General features: G+C 40.0%; 1 protein-coding gene across 4 annotated transcripts in view; it reads left to right on the forward strand.

The window, feature by feature from the left end:
- Positions 1-20,726, forward strand: part of MYO9B (myosin IXB) — a 115,990-nt gene that overhangs the window by 85,917 nt on the left and 9,347 nt on the right. For all 4 annotated transcript variants that reach the window (XR_007949589.1, XR_007949587.1, XR_007949588.1 and 1 more), the window contains exons 21-32: positions 557-706; positions 801-967; positions 1,295-2,239; positions 4,243-4,309; positions 4,591-4,712; positions 7,313-7,446; positions 8,132-8,331; positions 8,988-9,086; positions 9,759-9,932; positions 14,283-14,324; positions 14,720-14,831; positions 17,141-17,211. Coding sequence is in view for 1 of the 4 variants with exons in the window: in XM_051972099.1 (XP_051828059.1) it covers positions 557-706; positions 801-967; positions 1,295-2,239; positions 4,243-4,309; positions 4,591-4,712; positions 7,313-7,446; positions 8,132-8,331; positions 8,988-9,086; positions 9,759-9,932; positions 14,283-14,324; positions 14,720-14,831; positions 17,141-17,211 (2,283 nt within the window). In the remaining 3 variants the exon portion in view is untranslated. The remainder of the gene's footprint in view (positions 1-556; positions 707-800; positions 968-1,294; positions 2,240-4,242; positions 4,310-4,590; positions 4,713-7,312; positions 7,447-8,131; positions 8,332-8,987; positions 9,087-9,758; positions 9,933-14,282; positions 14,325-14,719; positions 14,832-17,140; positions 17,212-20,726) is intronic.

Below are 20,726 nucleotides of genomic sequence, written 5' to 3' on the forward strand. Positions count from 1 at the left end.
CTGTTCAGTATTTTCTGACTCTTTGGAAAACCCAGGGCCTTCTCTTTTTTACTTTGAATTTGTGAACTCCCTTTTTCTCAGTATAGGGCACTCTTATTCCCAGAAAAGTCAGAAATCAGATCAAAAGTATACATTTATTATAAAATTGAGTTTTTGGTAGAAATTTAGTCCTCTGGGATTTGAAAGCATTTTTACTTTTTCTTTCAAAAAGCTATCTTTAACTTGTGATTTTACATTTTCTTGTTTGGGGATTTATTTGAAAATTTACTCAGTACTTATCTCATTTATTGTTCTATTTTTAAAGTAAGCAAACTGATATCTTCAACTTCCCATTTGGCTTTATTTACCTAATGCCTTTTTAATCATTTTTTGCGTACTTGCTTTCTGTAAGGTATAGTTTATTGAAATTAAGGTGGAAATTTGGCTTTAAACTTCTCTCTGGTTGAACTTTCTAACCCTGGGGGTTTGCTTATATTGAAAAATGCCTCTGTAAACTTAAGGAAAGATAGAGTTTTCAATAGGAAAAGCTCAATTTAGGTATTCTCTTCTGGATTAGGTATTCATGAAGGAAACTGAGAGACAGATTTTACAGGAGACACTTCACAAAGAAGTAATTCGGAAAATCATTCTTCTTCAAAGCTGGACACGAATGGTCTTAGAAAGAAGACATTTCCTCCAAGTGAAGCAAGCAGTCATCACCATTCAGGTCCTTTCCTTTAAAGATAAGAAACTAGTATCTTGTTACAGATCTGATCCAGGCCACATCAATGGTTACCTCTCTCACTATTTGAATTTTGTAGGCATTTTGGCGTTCTTACCGAGTTAGGAGAACTCTAGCAAAAGCTGAGGCAGCCGTTTACATTCAGGCAATTTGGAGAGGATACCAGCTGCGGAAGACCTTCCAGAGATTAAGGCGGAGTACTCTTCTCCTTCAGACTGCAGGCAGAGGATACCTACAGAGACAGCGGTGAATGCAACTTGAAATTGTGTTTGTGTGTACAGTTTTAAAAGGTCTTGAAAACAGTAAACTTAATGAAGTTGTATTTTTATTCTTGCTATTAATGTCATCAGCCTTTTTATGAAGGAAAAGATTCCCTTATATATGGCTCTTCTGATCTGGACTTGGGGGCGTGAAGCTGGACAAGTCACAGTTCCTGAAAGCCAAGGTTAAGGAGGTGACAACATGCCAGTAGTTGTATAGTATAGACTTTGGTTTAAACAGCAGTGAGTCAAGTCTTTGGAGATCTCCATCTTCATATGTCTTTCTGAAGCTTTTTTTTTCCCCCTTTAACAGCTTTGGCCAGATGGTTTTAGAAAAGAAGAAGACTGAGGAAAAGAAAATGGAAATGCAGCAGGCAGTGGAGAAAGAAAAAGAAGAATCTGGATCTCCCAAGGCAGAGAACAGGGAGCCAGTACCCAAGGAGGAAACTGTCACATCAGAGACAGAGCTGACTTCAGTTTCTGTCCCAGAGCATCAGCTACATGAAACACACACAACAGAAGATGAAAAACATAATTTACAGAAAGAAAAAGGAAACCAGAATACTGAGAAGACTCTTCCTTCCCAGAAAAATCTCATAGAAAGTCATGAAAAGAGCACAAGTAGCCGAGAAAAGCGTGAATCACGACGGCAAAGGGGTCTCGAACATGTAAAACTACAGAATAAACACATACTGTCCTACAAGGAAGACAGCAGTATCAGAGAGCCTCCAGGAAAGACAGTGCAGGAACAAAATGAATATTGGCAAGAAGCTATTTTTCAGAGTAAAAAAGAAGAGAAAGTCCTTTCAGATGTAAATTCTCTTGATGAAATAATGGGCAAGGAAAATTTACTGAGGAAAGAATCAACAGAATTAAAGCAGGAATTTTCAAGTAATCAGGCTATCGAGTCTAAAAAAGTGGAAGAAAATCAGAAGCTGCAGCAAAAAGGAAGTCAGAGTTACAGTAATCTTGAAAGGCCATCTACTCTTCCCCTAAACAACAAGGTTACCAAAGGTGCCACTGAGCCACCCCAAGATAAACACAGGCCAACCACTGGCCAGAAAATAAATGAAGGGCCAGAGAGTCCTCCTGCTTCCCAGATCCAGAGATACCGAGAAGCCGATTGTGAGCGATTGTCTGTTATGGTAGAGTCTTGGAGAGGAAAGAAAATGATAACTGCCAGCAGCACTATGCTGAGCCAGTCCCTGGACCTGAGTGAGAAATACAGGACTGTCGGGTCACCCCTGACACCAGGAGAGTAAGTAAAGATGTGTATGTATTCAAAGCAAAAGCTCTGAAAGATCCAGTTCAATTCAGCACTTCTTCCTCATCTGCTAGTGTAAAGAGCACCCTCCCTGCCCTTGTAGAATTTACAGTCACCCTGAGACCCCTGCAGGGGTCTTGACATCTGTCCTGCTGCTAGCCCCGAGGATTTTCAAGGTCTGGCACTTTCTTATTCTTTGTAATCCTAGTGTTTAGCACATCCTCAGGGCTTTTTCAGGCTCTTGGATGAATGGCTGTAATGTACAAGAATGCATGAGAGGTTCAAACCCAGGACCAGGAAAGAAATCAGAAGGCCCCATGGAACATTTGGGCTGGACCTTTTATAGGCTAAAACTGTTTCAGCAGCAGAGGTGCAAGGAGAGAGCATCCAGGCCTGGGGATCTTGGGGGAGACCTTCAAAGTGGTCTAGGCTATCCTATCGTTATCCAGATAAGGAAGTGTAAGGCCCCAGGTAATGTCGTAACCCCTTCCCCGAGGCTGCAGAGCCAGGAAAGGGCAGAACTAGACCTTGGAGGCAAGCCTTTACCACTTACTTGGCTATTCCTTCCACTACAGAAGGAGTGAGATCAGGACCCTCGGGCAAGGCACAGGGAGCCCTGCCAGAGCATGGACCGTTGTGAGAAGTTGTGGAAGGCCTGCAGTACGAGGCAAAGAATTAAATGGGGGGATGGGGGGGGTGGAGAGCTAGGCTGAGCAGATGTCATAACCAGATAATGAAAAATTTAGTTTGGCTCATCCCATAAGAAGCCACAATCTATGTTAAGGAAAGGGGAAGGACTGAACAACATGTAGACTAAGGACAGTGAGAGTAAGCTAATTATTCATTCAGTAAAGACATTCATTCTCTACCATGTCTAAGGATCAGTGTAAAGTAAAAGAAGGATTCAGCATCTTTAGGTACAGTCTCTACTCTGCAAAAGTCATCGATCCAGTTTAACAAGCAAGCAAAGAGAACAGTGAGAAGACAGGGTGATATTACAAGAATAACGTGAGAAGCAGATCTATATTTGGGAAACTAAGAATTAGAAAATCAGCTCAGCAACCAGGAACTCAAAATCAGATTCTCAGAGCCTGCTCAGAATTCCAGTAGAGTGAAAGGCTGGGAGCAAAAAGGATGCACCTTTTAGGATTGAAAGCATGGAGCGGGCTAGCTACTTAGGAATGTGAACACCTCATGATGAACTCATGAATGTGGCTACTGAGGCACAGCAAGGTTGTAATCAGCCCTTGGTGGAAGGAGTGTCTGCACAGATGAAATCCTCGATTCTAGAGTATTTAAGTCAATGCTTAGACTAGTATTTATTAAATGCCCACTATATGACAAAACACAGGGCTAATCACTGGGGATACAAAGCAAAGCAAAAAATAGCCCCTCCTCTCAAGAAACTCACAGTATCATGAAGAGTTTATGTTAAGGTATAAGAGCTTTACAATTTTCAAAGCACTTTATATACATTGTATTTCACTGGATCCTCCCAGCATCTCTATAAGCTTGATAGTATAATTATTATTATCTCTACTTTATAGACAAAGAAAATTAATCTCAGAGAGATCACACAGCCAGTAAGTGGTGGTGCCAGGTCAAATTCAAATTCATTCTTCCTGATTCCATCTCCAGTATTTTTTCCCCTATACAGCTTTCTCATCTCTGGAAAGACCAAGACAACTTTCCTCTAGAGTAGATAGGTACAGCAAGTGACTAGTAGATAAAGCACCGGGCCTGGAATCAGAAAGGCTCATTTTTCCAAGTTTAAACCTAACTTCAAATACTTACTAAATGTGACCCTGGGCAAGTCACTTCACCCTATTTGCATCAATTTCCTTATCTATAAAATAGTCTGGAGAAGGAAATGGCAAACCACATCAGTCTTTTTGCCAAGAATACCCCAAACATCACAGAAAGTTGAACAGGACTGAAATGACTGATAAATGCTTGTAAATCTGTTTCATAACAGTTTTCCTTTTGTGTTCTTTCAGAGAACGAGGATTTTCTCTGTCATTGAGTGATGTTGATAAACTAGTTCCTTCCTCTACCAAGAATCAGGTAGGATCTCCATGAAAATCATTAAAAGCCTGCAATTCTGTCCTCCAGTGATTTCCTGATTACACTGCATTTATTTCACTAGTCATAAGTTGCCCACCTTTCCAAGGCTGGTGGAATGTTCCTTTGTCCCCACCGGGAAAAAAAAAAAAAAAGTTTAAAGTGTAAATGACATTGTCTTTCAAATGAGTGATGGTTCCTTATAATCTAGAGTGATCTAATGAAAATGAACATGAAGTCTATGTATTGTACACCTCCCTGACATTCCTGTTTATCTGCTGCAGGTATCTGCAGAAGTGGTGGATGGCAGCAAGTTCTCCAAGAAGCAGAACACCCTGAGGAAGAAGCCAGGGGAGCAGTCTGTCCACAGTGACGGCCTATCCCCAAGCCAGCCGGCCGATTCTAAGTACGTGCTCGTGTTCACCAAAGGAGAGGGTAGACTTTGGCAATGCGGGGGGAAAGGAGAGGGCAACATATCTGCTCCACTCAACGTGCTGCAGGGCCGATTGTTATCCTGATGAGAATCCCCTTAAAATGGGCATGTTAATAACCCTGTTCAAGTTGACAGATGTTCATTTATTATAGCTTATCCCCACGAAGCTCTGTAAGGTGTAGCAGACACTTCCCAAACTCAGGTTAACCTATAAAATAGGTTCTAGTTTAATCTAATGTTTACATAATGCACTTTTAAGTTTACAAAGCACTTTCCTCTTCATAACTGTATGGTACAGGTAATATGATAGTGTAGCCACATTTTGTAAAAAAGAAAACTGACTTACAGTCAGAATTTGAACCTGTGTCTCCTGGCTCCATGGTCACCACTTCTGGGTTGCCTTTCATTTATTAGCAGGTTGAAGCAGGCATACACATGATTATTCTGTGTTAAAAGGAGATGAGTGTGGTGATCCAGGAGAGATCTGAGAGGAGTGGAAGGAAGAAGACAAAGGACTAGCAGTAGTTAGAATGAAAGCAGGACTGTGCACAAAGACATGGGGGTGAGGGAGAGCAGGAGGAGATGGGGCCTGGGCACTCCCTTGGTGGCAGGGGGCCTCCGGGAAGAAGTATTTTTCTGCCCATGTTGGGCCACACTGGGTCAGTCTGTGCCTTCATGGGTGCAGAGGACCCCGAGGGAGAAGCTTCCTCTGCCAAGGCAGGGCAGCACCCACCCTGGGAGAGTGATCTGGAGCCCCAAAAACCTGGCTCACTTGCCAGGGTGAACTGGAAAAGGGAAATAGGACCCACATTCCAGAGCAAAATAACATTATGCTGCTATTTTGGTCCAGATGGAATGAATAGGCAGGCTCCATACAAGGAATATTACAGAGACAGAACAACCAAAGTTGACAACCAATTGGATACGGAGATGAGGCTGATGTTTGAGGCCTAGCTGATGAAGAAAATAATGGTACTTTCAACAGAAACAGGAATTCTGGGAGAAGGGGCAGGCTTCATAGCACAAAGATTGAATTTCTTTTTACACTTGTGCAGTTTGTGGTAGCAAGCCATCAAGGTGGGTATTTTAGCAGATCATTTGTTAAAAGGATGTGTTTGAAATTGTGGATCTGTGGAAAGCTTGGAGGAAGAGATAAAGAGTTGATAACCAATTATATAGAGGTGATAATTAAAATGTATAAGATCAATGAGGGAGAACTTGTCATTGAGGGATTCCCACCCTTACTGGGTAAAGAAAAAGAAAAACCAGCAAAAGAGATCCCTAGAGAAAGGATGTTCAGAAGGAGGAGATAAACAAGAAAAGAAGGGTAACACATTCTGAGGGAGATGGTTGGGATCACCAGTGTCAAATGATACAAAAAAATTGAGAAGAACTTGGAAAAGCCATTTGTTTGTGGACTACAGAAAAGTGACAGTTTGCAGAAGATTGCAGACATTTAAAAAAGTGAGTGGTAAAGTAGAATCAGCTGGTATGTTCCTCTCTAAAATTTTGGTAGTGAAAGGTTAATAACCACAGAGCAGAGTTTGGGGGTTAGGAGCATATCAAGGATAACTGCTGTTAGGAAAGGGATATAGAGGAGCCAGTGGGGAGAGAAAGAGAGAGAGAGAGAGGCTGAAGCTGAAAGAGTGAATGGCCGTATTTTCTTGGAAGGTATGGTGTACTTATCAGAGAGAAACAGAATAAGATTTTGAGCTACTCCAGGGGGAGATGAGTGAGCCTCAATCTCAGCAGTGAAGTTAAGAAGCTAGAGCTCCTTTTGCCATGTTAAAGCAGAGAATCTCCAGGGATCTAAACTGTTGGGAGATGAGATAGCACAGTTTTGATTAAGGGATTGAGAGGTTAGGAAAGGCCTCTAAAAGCAAGCACCAGACTGGGAGGACAGTCCAGTGAGAGCCCTCCAGCCAGGTGAAGGTAGCAAGAGGCTGTCATCTAACCAACCTTAACCTGAATGCTTCAGCTTTAAAAAGCCTATTCTCTCCCCTATGAGGTAGGAAGTACCAGAATTATTGTCACCATTTGACAGGAAGAAACAGATTCAACAGGGTTAATTGAATTATTCAAAGTCACATGTGTAGCAAGACATCAAATCAGGACCTCATCCATGTCCTCCCACATTCTCTCTTAGGCCAGCCATGATTTCATGCCATATTTTAAGATCCCCACTTTGTTTAGAGAAAATGATGAAATAAAGATCCTCTTGAATTAATTAATTAATCTTGAAAATTAGCATAAAGGAAAGTTATACAAAAACAATAGTTTATTCCTATTTTGTTTTTGAAGACTTTTTTACTAACACTACTTTTTTTAAACGTTCTCAAGAGATTCTTACATAGTCATAGGGAAGTTTTCAACGAGGTTCATTTCCTGTAGGATAGATTACTAGGGTCATGGGAAATCTGTTTTTATTGATTAAGATATTTATATGTTATTGGTAATAAAATAGCTAGATGTCTTCCTCTTTTCATTTTATGCCATCTAATCAGGGCCTAAAAAATCTAAACATGTTTATATTGCACACAGTTAAACAGATTTACTCATACTTCTTCCCTTAGATCCACATTTAAGTGGCTTTTCATGCCTAAAAATAAAGATAAGAAGTACAACTTAGAGGGAACAGAGGAAATGGAGACTGCCACACCTGTCCCTGCGATGTTGGAAGCCGTAGCTTCAAAAAGAAGTTCAGAAAGTGAGTTGTCTACATAATGATTGCTCTTAAGTATAGGAATGCAACTCAACTGTGAAACCATATAGCAATATCACCCTGTCTGGTGAATGACAAAATGAATATAAGAAAATATTAATGGGTAACAAGAAATGATGAGTATTAAAATCTTAAGAGAAAAGAACGAAAAGTTTATGTGAATTGATGTTAAGCAAGATCAGTCAAACTGAGAGTAGTGCTCAATCACTACTGGAAATGGAGTTCGAAGACATAGAGAAAAGTAGCAAAGGGTTCTCCTCTTCCCTCATGGTAGAGATCTAGAGGACCATGAGGACTGTTGGGAGGATTACATGAAATAATGGGTGTAAAATGTTTTTCAAATCAAAATACTATATAAATGTTGGCTTTTGTTAGACAGAGTTATTGTATCATGTGTGTTTGCTCAGGTATTTTTCTGTCACAAGGGAGGGTTCAGACAGGATCAAAGGTTGAAATGATGGAACTAAAAATAAAAGACATACAAAAACTCTCTTTTGTAAAATGTCACATTGATTTCAGGACCAGAGTCCTTGTGTGCATTATTAAATTATCTGAAGTGACATTTTAGAAACTTGAGGGATTAAAGTTTAGGCTTATGCTTCATAAATGGCTCTCTGTAATGCTTTCCTGTTTCATGCACTTAATGCGGTAGAATTGCTCCTTCCCCTAGCATCATCAGGACATCAAAACCGCCCCCACACAGCAGAGCGAGACCGTCCTGTGAAGGAGCCAGGCAGCAAAGCAAAGAAGAATCGAAACATTAAAATTGGTAAAATCACAACAGTGTCTGAGAAGTGGAGAGAGTCTGTATTCCGGAAAATAACAAATGCCAATGAACTGAAATACCTTGATGAGTTCCTTTTGAACAAGGTGAGGACTTTAGTAACTGCTATGTCCAATAGGGAACCAAAAAAAATGAACTTTTTCCTGTTCATGTGTGAAATATTGAAGTCTTTGAAAACTACTTGCAAAGCACAAGCCCTAACAGGTCCTACAGCTAGAAAGGCTTCTATCTTGGGATATTTTTGTCCTCCCTTAAGGACCACTTCAGCTCAGGTGACCCAGACAGTAACTAATTAAACTGTCCACTAAGATGTCAGGTTGTTTATAGATGCTTGTAGTATTCGTGAAGACATCTATTGGGGAACAAAGAGAAAACTTGATGAAAAGGCCTAGAAGGCTTCCCATACCAAAGACTTCTTAAGTTGATAATTGTTCATTGTCATCTCAAAGGCTAAGAAACTGGAAGAACTGTTCTTCCCAGCATTGCAAGTCTTAAGACCTGGAAGAGTGTAGAGGGTAAGGAGTGGACAGAAAAAAAAAAAAAAAATTCACCTACTACCAGGGAGAAAATGACTGAGCATAGTTGAAAACCATACTTAGTTAAGCGGATAAATCCTTATAATGGCAATTGAACTTGCTTTGTAGCCTGTAGTTCCCCAGTAAATTACAAATTCCCCATAAATCAATTATGTCATTGTCTTAAAAGAAAAAAATTAATTATTTTATATATTTTTGCCTGTTAGATAAATGACTTGCGCTCTCAGAAAACTCCCATCGAAAGTTTATTTATTGAAGCCACAGAAAAGTTTAGAAGCAATATCAAGACTATGTATTCTGCTCCAGTAAGTAACTTTTTTTTCTTATAAACTCCAGCTTTAACTTAATATAGGAGTGTGTGCTATGTGTAAGCGGGGTGGGAGACAAGAATATAGATGTGAAGAAGACCTAGCCCTACCTTCATATAGCTGTCAGTCTTGTAGAGTGGATATGAGATACACACAAATAATCATAACGGAGAATTTGATGTAGGAAAGGTGCAAAGTATGATAGAAAGTGAGACTATTTCCCTTGGGCTTGTATTGGCTCCCCCAGCAAATGATGTCCATAAAGGACGAATATAATTTCAGCAGGCAGAAGAAAGGCAGCAGCAGCATGATGTCTTAGAAAGAACACCAGGCTTGAGTTAAAGTACTTGGGTTTAGGGCCCAGCTCAACATGTAGGTCTAACACCTACTTTTCCTGAGCCTATCATTTGTAAAGTGAAGGAAGTGGTCCTCTCTGAGGTCCCTCTCCTCCCTAAATACTGTCCTTCTGGAGAAGGGAGGCTGTGAGAGTAAAGAAAGCATGACCCACTATAGGTACGGAGGTGGGAGAACCTTGTTCATTTATAGGGAAGTTCACAAGCATCCCCAGTGCTGGAGTACTTATATTTAACTGATTCTTTGTTGTGAAATAATAGAAAATATAGGACATTTTAATGTGCTTATACTTTAAATTTTACTTTTTAATACTAGAATGGAAAAATTCATGTTGGCTATAAGGATCTGATGGAGAACTACCAGATTGTAGTAAACAACCTGGCAATGGAAAAAGGAGAAAAGGACACAAATCTGGTCCTGAATTTATTCCAGTCCCTTCTTGATGAGTTCACTAGAGGATACACAAAAAATGATTTTGAACTACCAAAGGTAGGTCTTGTGATCCAATCCCTGAAATCGTTTGTCTCTTTCTTATTCGCATATAAATCTGAATACTTAAAAATTCTAACACACTTCTGCTAATTCTAATTTGTGTGTGTGTGTGTGTGTGTGTGTGTGTGTGTGTGTGTGTGTGTGTAATACAGTATTCAGCATGATTTGGGAAGAGAGAGAAAACAGTTCTGCAAATAGAAATGATAAAACCAAGGATTTCACTTCTAACAAGTAGACAGCAGGGTTCTGTCCTTAGCAGTGACATGCAGAGAGTACACAGTGTATTTCTGCTGTGCAAGTAACTGTTACCCACACTCAAGATGCATGCCGGTCTCCCTTAACAACAGGATAAATGGCCCTCTCCATGTTATCCAAGTTCTTTTTTAAAAGGAAGTGTTGGGGCAGCTAGGTGGCACAGTGGCTAGAGCACCGGCCCTGAAGTCAGAAGGACCTGAGTTCAAATTTGGCCTCAGATACTCAACACTTCCTGGCTGTGTTACCTGGGTGAGTCCACCCAATTGGTGTTCGTTTTTAAAAAAAGAAAAAAAAGAAGTAATGGCTTCGATGTGAAAACAAAAGACAATAGATCTGAATAAATAAATTAGAAACCTGACAAACTATAGAGAAAAGAAAGGACAACATCTGGAACTAAATAACAGTTCTTTTGGGGGTCCTCTCAAAGAGGAGAAAACAACTATTTATCCTCCCAGGAATAAATGTTGTAAACCCAGACATGCTGTGGGCCAGAGACATCATCCAGGTAAGCAGCCAAGTCTAGTGGTGGCAACTAAATGACTTCATAATAAAAATGGAGACATTTTCTGCCTTCCCAAGATAAATATCTATGGTGCCATAGAAAAATTCTGGAGATAAAGTGCTGCCACTCACACTAAAGTACAAATGTTACCATCAAAAGGAATCCAGAAAGTGTTTCTGAAAATAACAGTTTTAGAGAAGATACTGGAACTCTTACAGGCACATATGGCATTTTCATCAACACCACTAGTCAATAAAAAGAGACTCTTCAAAAGAGAAAACAGAGTTGGAAATTGAGCAGCTGATAAAGAAGCTGGTATCTAAGTACAAGGTTTAGATTTATAATCCATAACTTAAAATAGAAGAATTGACTGGTTCCTGGCTAGTCCTGAAGAGCACTGATTAGAATGTATTTGCCCAGAATCTTTTAAGTCTGATCTCAAAATCTTTCCCTCTAAATTAAGAAAGAAGGTTAAAGTGATTGCATGTATATAGCAAGATAAAGACCATAGGAGACTAGCAACATAGGAAGAACAGTAGAAGAGATGACTTCAAATGTCTAGAAGACAGAATCCAAAAAAGGGACTAGTGATAAAACCTGTTTTCTCATATCTTTATTCAAATATATAAAAGTGTGGCTCACAAGCAAAACAAACTTACACAAGGATGCGAATTTGACTTCAGACGTATCACTGAAACTTGTCACTGGAATGTGGCCCTGAAAGATGGTATATTCCTCTTCAGGTTTGGTTTTGTTTTTAAAAAGAAGACAGGGTCACGAAGAAAGAGGCATTATATATTAAGATAGGTCCACATGAAGAAATCCAGAAACTAGAGAGCATTTGTGTAAAATTATTCAGGAGCAATATTATCCGCAGGGTGTACTGCAGACCACCTGGGTAAAAGAAGCAATAGAGTAGGCATTTGAAGAGTAAATCATAAAAGCCTGATACAGGTCTGCTTGAGCTCATCCTTTGCCCAGAGCGACTAATAATTTCTTGACGTTCTAATGATAATTTCATCTTTCAAAAAAAGTGGAAAAATCAACAAGTAAGGATTTGTATTCTGAATTGGATTCTTGCCAGTAAGGAGCATTTGGTTGCTGGGATGGAAACTGGAGGGGGAAAGAAGGGAGAATTCCATTTCTATTCTAAAATTAGTGATAGAAAAAAGAAGAAATGATTTTAATCTGAGCAGATTTCAGAGTGTTCTGGAAAAGAATAGGTGGAATCCTGGAAACTAAGGTTCTCCAGGAGGAAGTCAACTCAGGAGGAAAGGTCTCAAGAATTTAAATAAGATATGAAGAAATAATTCCAATGATAAGGAAAAAGAGAATTGTCTAAAGACTGATTTCAATGCTCAAGAAATTAATCAGATTCATTAAAAATAAATAAATAAAAGCAACCATAGATTGTGAGGAATGGCAGGGCCTTAGGAAGAACAATGTCAGTGATGCTGAAGCTATGGAGAAAGAGAAGCAGGTGAGAATTGTTGATTTAAAAAAAAAACACACACACACACACACACAGAGTACAGAGTTTGAGCTGTTTTAGCCATATTCTGAAAAAAGGGAGAATCAGAAAACAGGACCAAAGATAAGGCAGTAATGATGAACAACTGGAGGAAAAACTGCTGAATTGATTTCTCTTTCAGTCTGAGAAAAAGACTGCAAAGGATAAAAGAAATGGCTAATCAGGAATTGATAAGTAAAGTAGCAGAAAAGAACATCCAGCAATCCTTGATCCAGATCGCCTACTTTCCAGGATATCGAAGGAATTGGCTAGTGTCAGTGATCTGGAGAAGAGCTTGGAAAACAGGAAAGATTCCACAGGATTGGCAAAGGAGCAAATATTGTTTCTGTTTTCAATAAAGGAAGATACTAGAATTATTTAGGTCTAGGATACTGAATTTCATATCTTGGTAAAATCCTAGAACACATCTTTGTTAAGGACATCAGAACTGTGTTCAGTATGCAATGGGCTTTCATATGGAGGAGTGACTAGGCTTGTTCTATTTGGCCCAAGAGGGCAGAACCCAAAGTAATTTGGTGGGAGTGGGGTAGCATGGAGAATGCTGCAAAGACATAAATTTTTGGCCAGATGTCAGGAAAAATTTCTTAGCCATTAGAATCATGACAAAGTGGAAGGGGCTCAAGAGACAGTGGGTTCCCTTTCCTTGAAGGTCTTCAAACAGAAGCTAGACTTTCGTGTGCTAGGGACAGTATTACCACTGAATGGTTAGTATACCTCTAGTTTAAAAAATAGTCATTTTTTTGTTGGATAGATTTATTGGGCTGGTAGATCAGAAAAATGCCGCAGATAGGGTTTACCTAGATTTTAGCAAAGTATTTGACAGTCTTTAATGCTATGATTTCAGATAGATAGATAGATAACCCATACTGAATTGATTACTGTCTTAGGAAATGGGGAGGTAAGAGAGGGAGGAAGAAAAAAAAAATTGTAACTCAGAATCTTACAAAAATAAATGTTGAAACTCTTTGCGTGTAATTGGAAAAATAAAATACTCTTGAAAGTTTTTCATGCTATTTTTATGGAAAAGATGGAGAGATAAGGTCAAGATACTAACATGATTAGGTAGATGCTCCACTGCTCAAATAGTCAAACCCAACATTTGCTTGAAAGAAACACCTCCAAGCATCTGTGCTTATCCTGGTGGTGTACTTTTGTCTTTGTCTAGAATGAGGGATGACATGTTTGTTGTGTTTACATACACCACAGCTGGGAGTCAGAAAGTGTTTGACAGACTTTAACATCAGTCTATATCTAAGAAGAAAAATAATATTGATGATGTTCTTACTTGAGTTTTTTAAAAAATCACAAATACAAAATAAGAAGAGAAGTCTCTAGATACCAGATGGTCTGAAAAATATTTGAAGATTTAGTGGAGCACAAACTTTAATCCACAGTATAATATGACTTGTCTGAAAAGCTAATGAAATATTAGGTTGCCCCAAACTAGAGAGGTATTTTAGCCCTGGTGTCATCTGCCCTTGTCAGACCACAGCTAGAATAACTTTAGGTGATATTAAGGATAGATGGCACAGTAACTCCACCTCTAGGATAGTTCCATATGGCACATCTTAAGCAGAATGTGTATAAGATAAAGAGTGTTCAGAGGAGGATAGCCATGCTAGGGAAGGGCTCCCAAGATCATCTAAAGAGCAATTAAAAGAACTGAGAATGTTTAGCTTGGAGAAGAGAGAATTTTAGAAAGAACATGATGGCCAAAGGACTCTTATCGAAAGGGAGGTTGGACCTATTCTCCTTAGTTTGGGACAGGGGAGCAGAGCCAGGAGCACTGAATAGAAACTAAAACGATTTAAGCCTATGTAGAATAGGTCCCCTTCACCGAGGGTCTTCAAGCAAATATGAAAAAAGACCATTTGTCAGATATATGGTGATAAGAGTTCTTATTCCAATATGGGTTGGACCAAATAGTTTCCAAGATCACTTCTAACTTTGAGATTCCAGGGACAGCTTCAAGTGGAGAATCAACTAGTGTAAATCAATAAAATTATTGGAAACTCAAAAATAGACATTTTTGTTTGTTTGTTTCTTTGTTTCTTCACAGCAAAGCAAATCTCAGAAGAAAAAGCGAAAGCAAGATCGTGCAGTGAGTATATTTTAAATTTTCAAATTAAATGATTATATGTGTTTTTATAAATGATCCAGTCTTTCCAAGATTTTTCAAAGGGTATATTTCTGTAATCTAGACAGCTCATAAATATTTTTTAAATTTATATATGTTTTAAGTTGGGTTTTGTTATTTTGAGAATGGCTTGGTGAGAATCATTTTGGTTTTTTGGGTTTTTGGGTTTTTTTAATGTTGACAGTGGCCAGAAGTAGTCATAAAGCTTGAATTCGGGAAATTTTACTTCTCTTAGGGAAACCAGTATAGAAGGAAGTCATGGGGTTGGAATGCCATTTTCTTCATTCACTTTTTTCCTTACATTGGGGGTTGGAGGGATGGGCAGAGTTGCCTTCTGATGTGACTTGCTTCTATTTCAGATTCAAGAGCACAATGGTCATGTGTTTGCAAGCTACCAAGTGAGCATCCCCCAGTCTTGTGAACACTGCCTGTCCTACATCTGGCCCATGGATAAAGCACTTCTTTGCAATGGTGAGTCACAGACAGTTCAGCCATAAAGCAACAATGTTGAAGCTGCTTTGTATTGAGGAGTCCCATGGTTCCACAGACCCCTGTAGGGATTCCACCAACAATATTTGTAATTATATAGATTTATTACTGTCCAGACTGCTGTGTATTTCCTTTTGGTATTTTTATCCTTGCTGGTTAAATCATTCTGATCTATTTATTCAACATATGCTTATTTGCTTATTCTCCTTGGTAAAGGCCTTGGGCATCCTAGTTAAAAATTCCTGTGCCAAACATAGGCACTGAGGGAGAAGTAAAGATAAACCACAGCCCCTGCCTTCAATGAGCTTGGTCTGGTAGGAGAGATAAAACAGACAGACAGACACACACACACACACACACACACACACACAACACACACACACACACACAAGTGTAGTGAGCTGTGACGTAAAAATCTATCACTATTGGCTGGAGGACTGAGCAAAGGTTTCATATAAGAAGACCTTGAAATTGGGCAGGATAACAAGGTAGAAAGAGGAGAGAACTTTCTCAGCAAATTTATGGAGCTGGGAAAATGCAAAATGTGTGTGAGAGACCATGAGTAATCTAGTTTGGCTAGAGCCCAGAATTCATGAAAGAGAGCAGCATGAGATTAGACTGGAAAGAGAGCTTGTCTTTGTAAAGTGTTTAATGCTTTCCAAAGCACTTTTTCTATATAGAAATTTGAGGGAAAAGAACAGTGAATGATTTACTCAGATCATACCTAATTAGTGATGATTGAAAGCTCAAGATTGTTGATTCCAGGATTTCTCTGCTATATCGTCCTGCTTTCCATATGAATATTTCATATGATTTCAGCAGTGTGGGGAATTAGCTTCACTAACCCAGACTTAGTAAATAGATGTCTTTAAAAATGTAATGATAATAAGATAAATTAAATCAAAACAATTCTTAAGTAATACATCACAGCAGTTTGGCAAAGATTACAAATGGTGGGGATATATTGAGGGGGTTGTAAAAAGACAAACACATTAATAAGAAATACAGTGTAAAATGGTCTGATTATTTTAGAAAAGCAATGTGAAAATATGATCAGAAAATGACTAAAATGTCTAAAGATCCCAGAGAGCTTTTGATGTACTTCAGGGAGGTCAAAGTTGGTCACATATATGCCAAAATAGTCATAGCCACTTTTTATGGTAATAAAAAACTGGAAAACCAAGTAGATGCTCGTTGATTAGGGAACGGCTTAACGAATGTGGTATGTGAACATGGTGGACTGTATTGCAGTGAAAGCAATATTGAATATGAAAAGTTGAATGAAGCATGAGAACATTTAGAATGTAGTAAAGTAGGCAATACCAAGAAAACAATATGCACAACAAATATGGTCATGACAGTGGAAAAGAAAGAAATAAAAACTGAACACTGATTCCAGTGAATGGACACAATCTCCAAGAGGGAAGAGAATATACCTGTTTCTATTCTCTGCAAAGGTGGGAGGAACATTATATATATGAAACATTACATGCATTAGACTCAATTCATGTATTGCTTGGTTTTGCTGAAATACATTTTTCTCTTTTTTTGTTATTTCTCAAAAGAGAGGACTGCCTCAGGGTTATGAATTTTTGGAATTGGAAATGAAGATAATGTAAAAATAAAAAAAAATCTGCTTGTTGAAAACCAACAGCCTCCCTTGTTGAGTGGCACAGTGCCAGTGCATTCTCCTGAGGTACCCCAAATCCCTGGGCTTGGAGCATGCTTTGGCATTCTTCCCCATAGAGATGGAGAGCTTTCATGTAATGCACATTGACTTCTGGCTAGGAAGAGAATTGATTTGTGATGCACTGGGACATTAATAATCCTGAAAACCAGTAAAGCATTCTTTCTTTTTCCTATGTACAGGGAAAGAAACTACCTTTTTGCTTATTTTATGAGGTTCATCAGAATCATCAACTATTTATTAGTTCTTGAAGATAGATAAATCATTGAGACTACATCATTGCTTTCTAGATGACAGGATAGGCACAGATATGAAGTCATGTGACCAAGATCACATATAATGAATGGTTCATCAGCAAAGAGCTGGGACTTGAATCTAACTGCTGAATTCTGAGGTTTAGGGATGCAATTCTATCCCTGAATCCTGTTGCCTTTCCATAAGCGCACACACACACATATACATACACTTGATTCTGACTATATAAATCATCTAGTTAAGACTTGTAATATTCTAAAGAATCCCCAGAAGAGCTACTTTTTCTTATAAACGCTTGACTTAAGTCTGAATGATTTTAACAACTCTTCACTCCTACTGTTTTTTCTAGTTTGCAAGATGACCTGCCACAAGAAATGTGTACACAAAATTCAGACTTGTTGTTCCTCTTTCGGAAGGAAGGTAAGTGTTATTATTAGTACAAGAGCAGTGGCCAGGAGAAGAGCGCTATCCCCCAGCAGCACTACATTCTAAACGATGATCGTGGCCTTAATCTCCATGGCCATCCATCCTATGAAAACTTTACAGTATTATTACTGTGTAATAATAATAACAGTAACATTTAACTAATGCTTTAGTGTTTGAAAAGTGCTTTAAAAATTTTATTTCATTGGATCCTCACACCAACCCTAGATTGAGAGACATTAATGCCTTGCCTGAGGTTACCCAGCTAGTGCTGGATTTGAACCCACATCTCAATCTGACCCAGGGCTGACCCTGGGCTGAGGAGGCTGACTCTGACTGATTTGTATAGAGCTTTTGATTTTAGGCCATGGATGGAGGCTGCTTTGGGCTGGTTGCTCCCTCACCAAGGGTCACAGTGTCTTCATTAAGCACCGAGTGTGATCTTCTTTAGAGCATAGCTTTAAGCCCTGAGATACAAAAGACAGACCCCATTTCTGGGGGAAGGAGGACTCTGCTGTCTAGGGCAGAAAGATAGTCTGGGGCAGAAGCACAAGTACCAGCTCCGTTCCTGTGGCACTAGAGGCTTTACAGACATCCTTCATTTCATAACTCTCTGGGCTGGGCACTGGAGGCCTTTGCTTCCTTTCACACAGGAGGACTGAGACTCAGAGGCAGAGTCCTGGGGTCCTGGCGTCACCCGGCTAGCAAGGGTCAGGACTGGGATGTGACCTAGGGCTCCGCAGATTCAAATTGGATGCTGTCCCAGCGGGGTTCGGGAGGTAGAGGATGATAGAGGTGACCGAGGTTACATTGGAGCCAGAATTGGAGGACAGAGTGGAAGGGCAGGAGAGGAAGATATCCAGGCGGGGAAGCAGGGAAAGAAGCACCCCATCCTTACAAATGAAGCAGGGCCCTCATCAAGATTGGAGAGAGCATTGAAAGGGGAAGAGAGGAGCACTCAGAAAAGGCTGTTGGCAAAATGACTCATGGCATTTTAACCATAAGGCCAAGGCTTAAGGAAGCACAATTCCCTTGAGGGAAGGTTGGCTGAACATAAGTTCTTTGGGCCAAGTAGGCCAGAAAGACCCACAGAGCCTACAAGGCCAGGCCTATTCCGTACCTGGGGCATGAAGTGACTGGCGATGAGGCAAGAAGCCCTCTGCCTTCAGTCGGGCTCTCCCTCTTTTGGGGTCTAGATCCTCTGGAAGCCCCCATAAGAGGACAAGTCCCTTGCGAAGAACCCCACCAAGCCTCAGAGACTCTGAGCAGGATCCAAAGGCCACACCCAGAAGGGTGTGGGGCCCTCTTCTAGGACATTCTATTGGAAGACGAGGCCAAAAAGGCACAGGATTTTCACTTGTTGGCATCTCCTCTCATAGGGAAAATTGGCAGTTTTCCCCATAGGCTCCATAGGCTATTAAACCAATTAACTTGAGCTTCAGCTGCACTATAGTAGCTATGGAATACTTGACAATTTAGAATTGCAGTAAAGCAGCCTACACTGCAGGGAGAGGCTTTGCACTCATAAGCTAAGCGAGCACACCGTGGCTGTCACGTAGCAGCTTTAGGGGAGCTTGACATGGTCAGATGTCTGCCTGGTGGTCACAGGAAAATGTAAGGGCTCTATCACCCAGGGTTAGGTTGGGCACTGAGGATTAAAATAACACACTAGGCCTGAATGAGTCTTCTCCTGGATGAGGGCCATGTTAGACTCAAAAACACTGGTGCCTGGAGTAGAAGAAGAAGGAACAAGGAGGGTTGTCAGGGCTTTGAGACAGAAGAGTGGAGGGACTTTCAGGGAACAGCTGGTCTCCTCAGTAGTGTGTGAGGTGGGGGATTCTGCTGGGGCTTGGGCCTTATTCTTTAAGCAGGGCAAAGTCATGAGAAGGCAAGAATAATGAAGTCAGGAAAATCTGTTGGACATAGTGATTTAAAAATTATTGGTGACCTTGAGGAAATGACTTAACCTTTGGAGGTCCCTGTTTTCTGATCTGCAAAATGAGGGGCCCAACTTCTGCTCTACATCCAAGAGTCTGTGAGGCTATGGTTCCAGTCCAAAGCAGGGACTAAAGAAATAAAATGAATGTAGTAAGTAGAGCTGTCTCTTTGAAAAGTTTGAATATAAATGGAAAAAGAAATAGTGTGGTAGTTGTAGACTGAGAAATTCAAGGGAAGGAGTTTTCTTTTTAGATTAGGAAAAACATTAGTGTATTTGTAAACCTAGGAGAAGTCCCCAGTGGGGAGGGAAAGATAACTGACACAAGTCCCCAAAGACTGGGAGACAATGATAGCAAGAGTGTCGAGGGAGAAGCGAGGAGTTAGAGCTGCCTCTTTCCTTTGAGATAGGTAAGGAAGGGGATACAGTGAACAGAGCAGATGGAAGAAGGCATCTTACCTATCAAGCACTTATTAAGAGTCTGGTATGTGCCAAGCACTCTATTAGCCACTGGGAGTCTCTAGAGACAAACTGAAATGGTTCCTACTCTCGGCAAGCTTCCGTTTTATAAGGAGAGACAACGGACATATATAATTTTACATAAAATAAATATCATGTAATTGGGAGGCTTGTAGGGAGAGGATCAAAGCAAGCGGAGGGATTAGTAAGGCTTCAGGTAGAAGAATGGTGCCTGAGTTGAGCTTTGGACAGTGATCCTTAGAGGAGAAAATGTCTTCCAGACATGCTGCTCAGCCTCTGCATGGACAGATCCAGGCTAGAAAGGAGCAGAGAGAAGGCCGGAATGACTGGGCTATATAGTATAGGAAGGGATGTCATGAATAAGAAGTCTGGAAATTTACAGTGGGGCAAAGGGGTTTTTATTTGATCCTTCAGGTAATAGAAGCCATTAGTAGTTACTAAGTTAGGGAAAGGCGTAGTCAGGTGTATGTTTTTGGAAAATCCCTTTGGCAATAGTGGAGGATGGGTTGGAGAAATTCAGACACTACCAATAGTTCAAGTGAGAGGGGACAAAGGCCTCAACCAGGCTGATGACTGAATGAGTGAAGAGGAGGCAAGAGAATAGATGCAAAAGATGCTTCAGAAGTTCAGATGACAGTATTTGCAACTGGCTAGATACATGAGGTGAAGAAAGTGAGAGATTGAAGCTAAAAAGCCAGGTTTCAGACCTGGGGCATGGAAAAGACGCTACTTAACAAGAATAGGAAAGTCTAGAATGCAAGTGGGTATTTAGGGAAAGATAATGAGTTCTGTTAGGGACTTGCTGAGCTTGAGAGCCTTTTATATAGGACATCCTGTTCAAAAAGTCTGATATGCAGGAGTGGAGCTCAGGAGAGAGACTAACACACTGGGGCTACAGGTACCTGTATTAAAAAGAAACTTTTATTTTAACTTTTGCCCTGATTAGTGAGACAGACTCAGAAAAGTTAAAAGAATTTTATTCTGCACACCAATGCAGTAAGCATTGGGTGGGCCCACCACAGTTGGAAATTGCTTTTTATAGAAGAATAAACCACTCCCACATAAAGGAAAGACAATCCTGAATCTTTCATATTTC

This window comes from Antechinus flavipes, chromosome 1 (genome assembly GCF_016432865.1).
Source record: "Antechinus flavipes isolate AdamAnt ecotype Samford, QLD, Australia chromosome 1, AdamAnt_v2, whole genome shotgun sequence".
Classification (NCBI taxonomy): domain Eukaryota; kingdom Metazoa; phylum Chordata; class Mammalia; order Dasyuromorphia; family Dasyuridae; genus Antechinus; species Antechinus flavipes.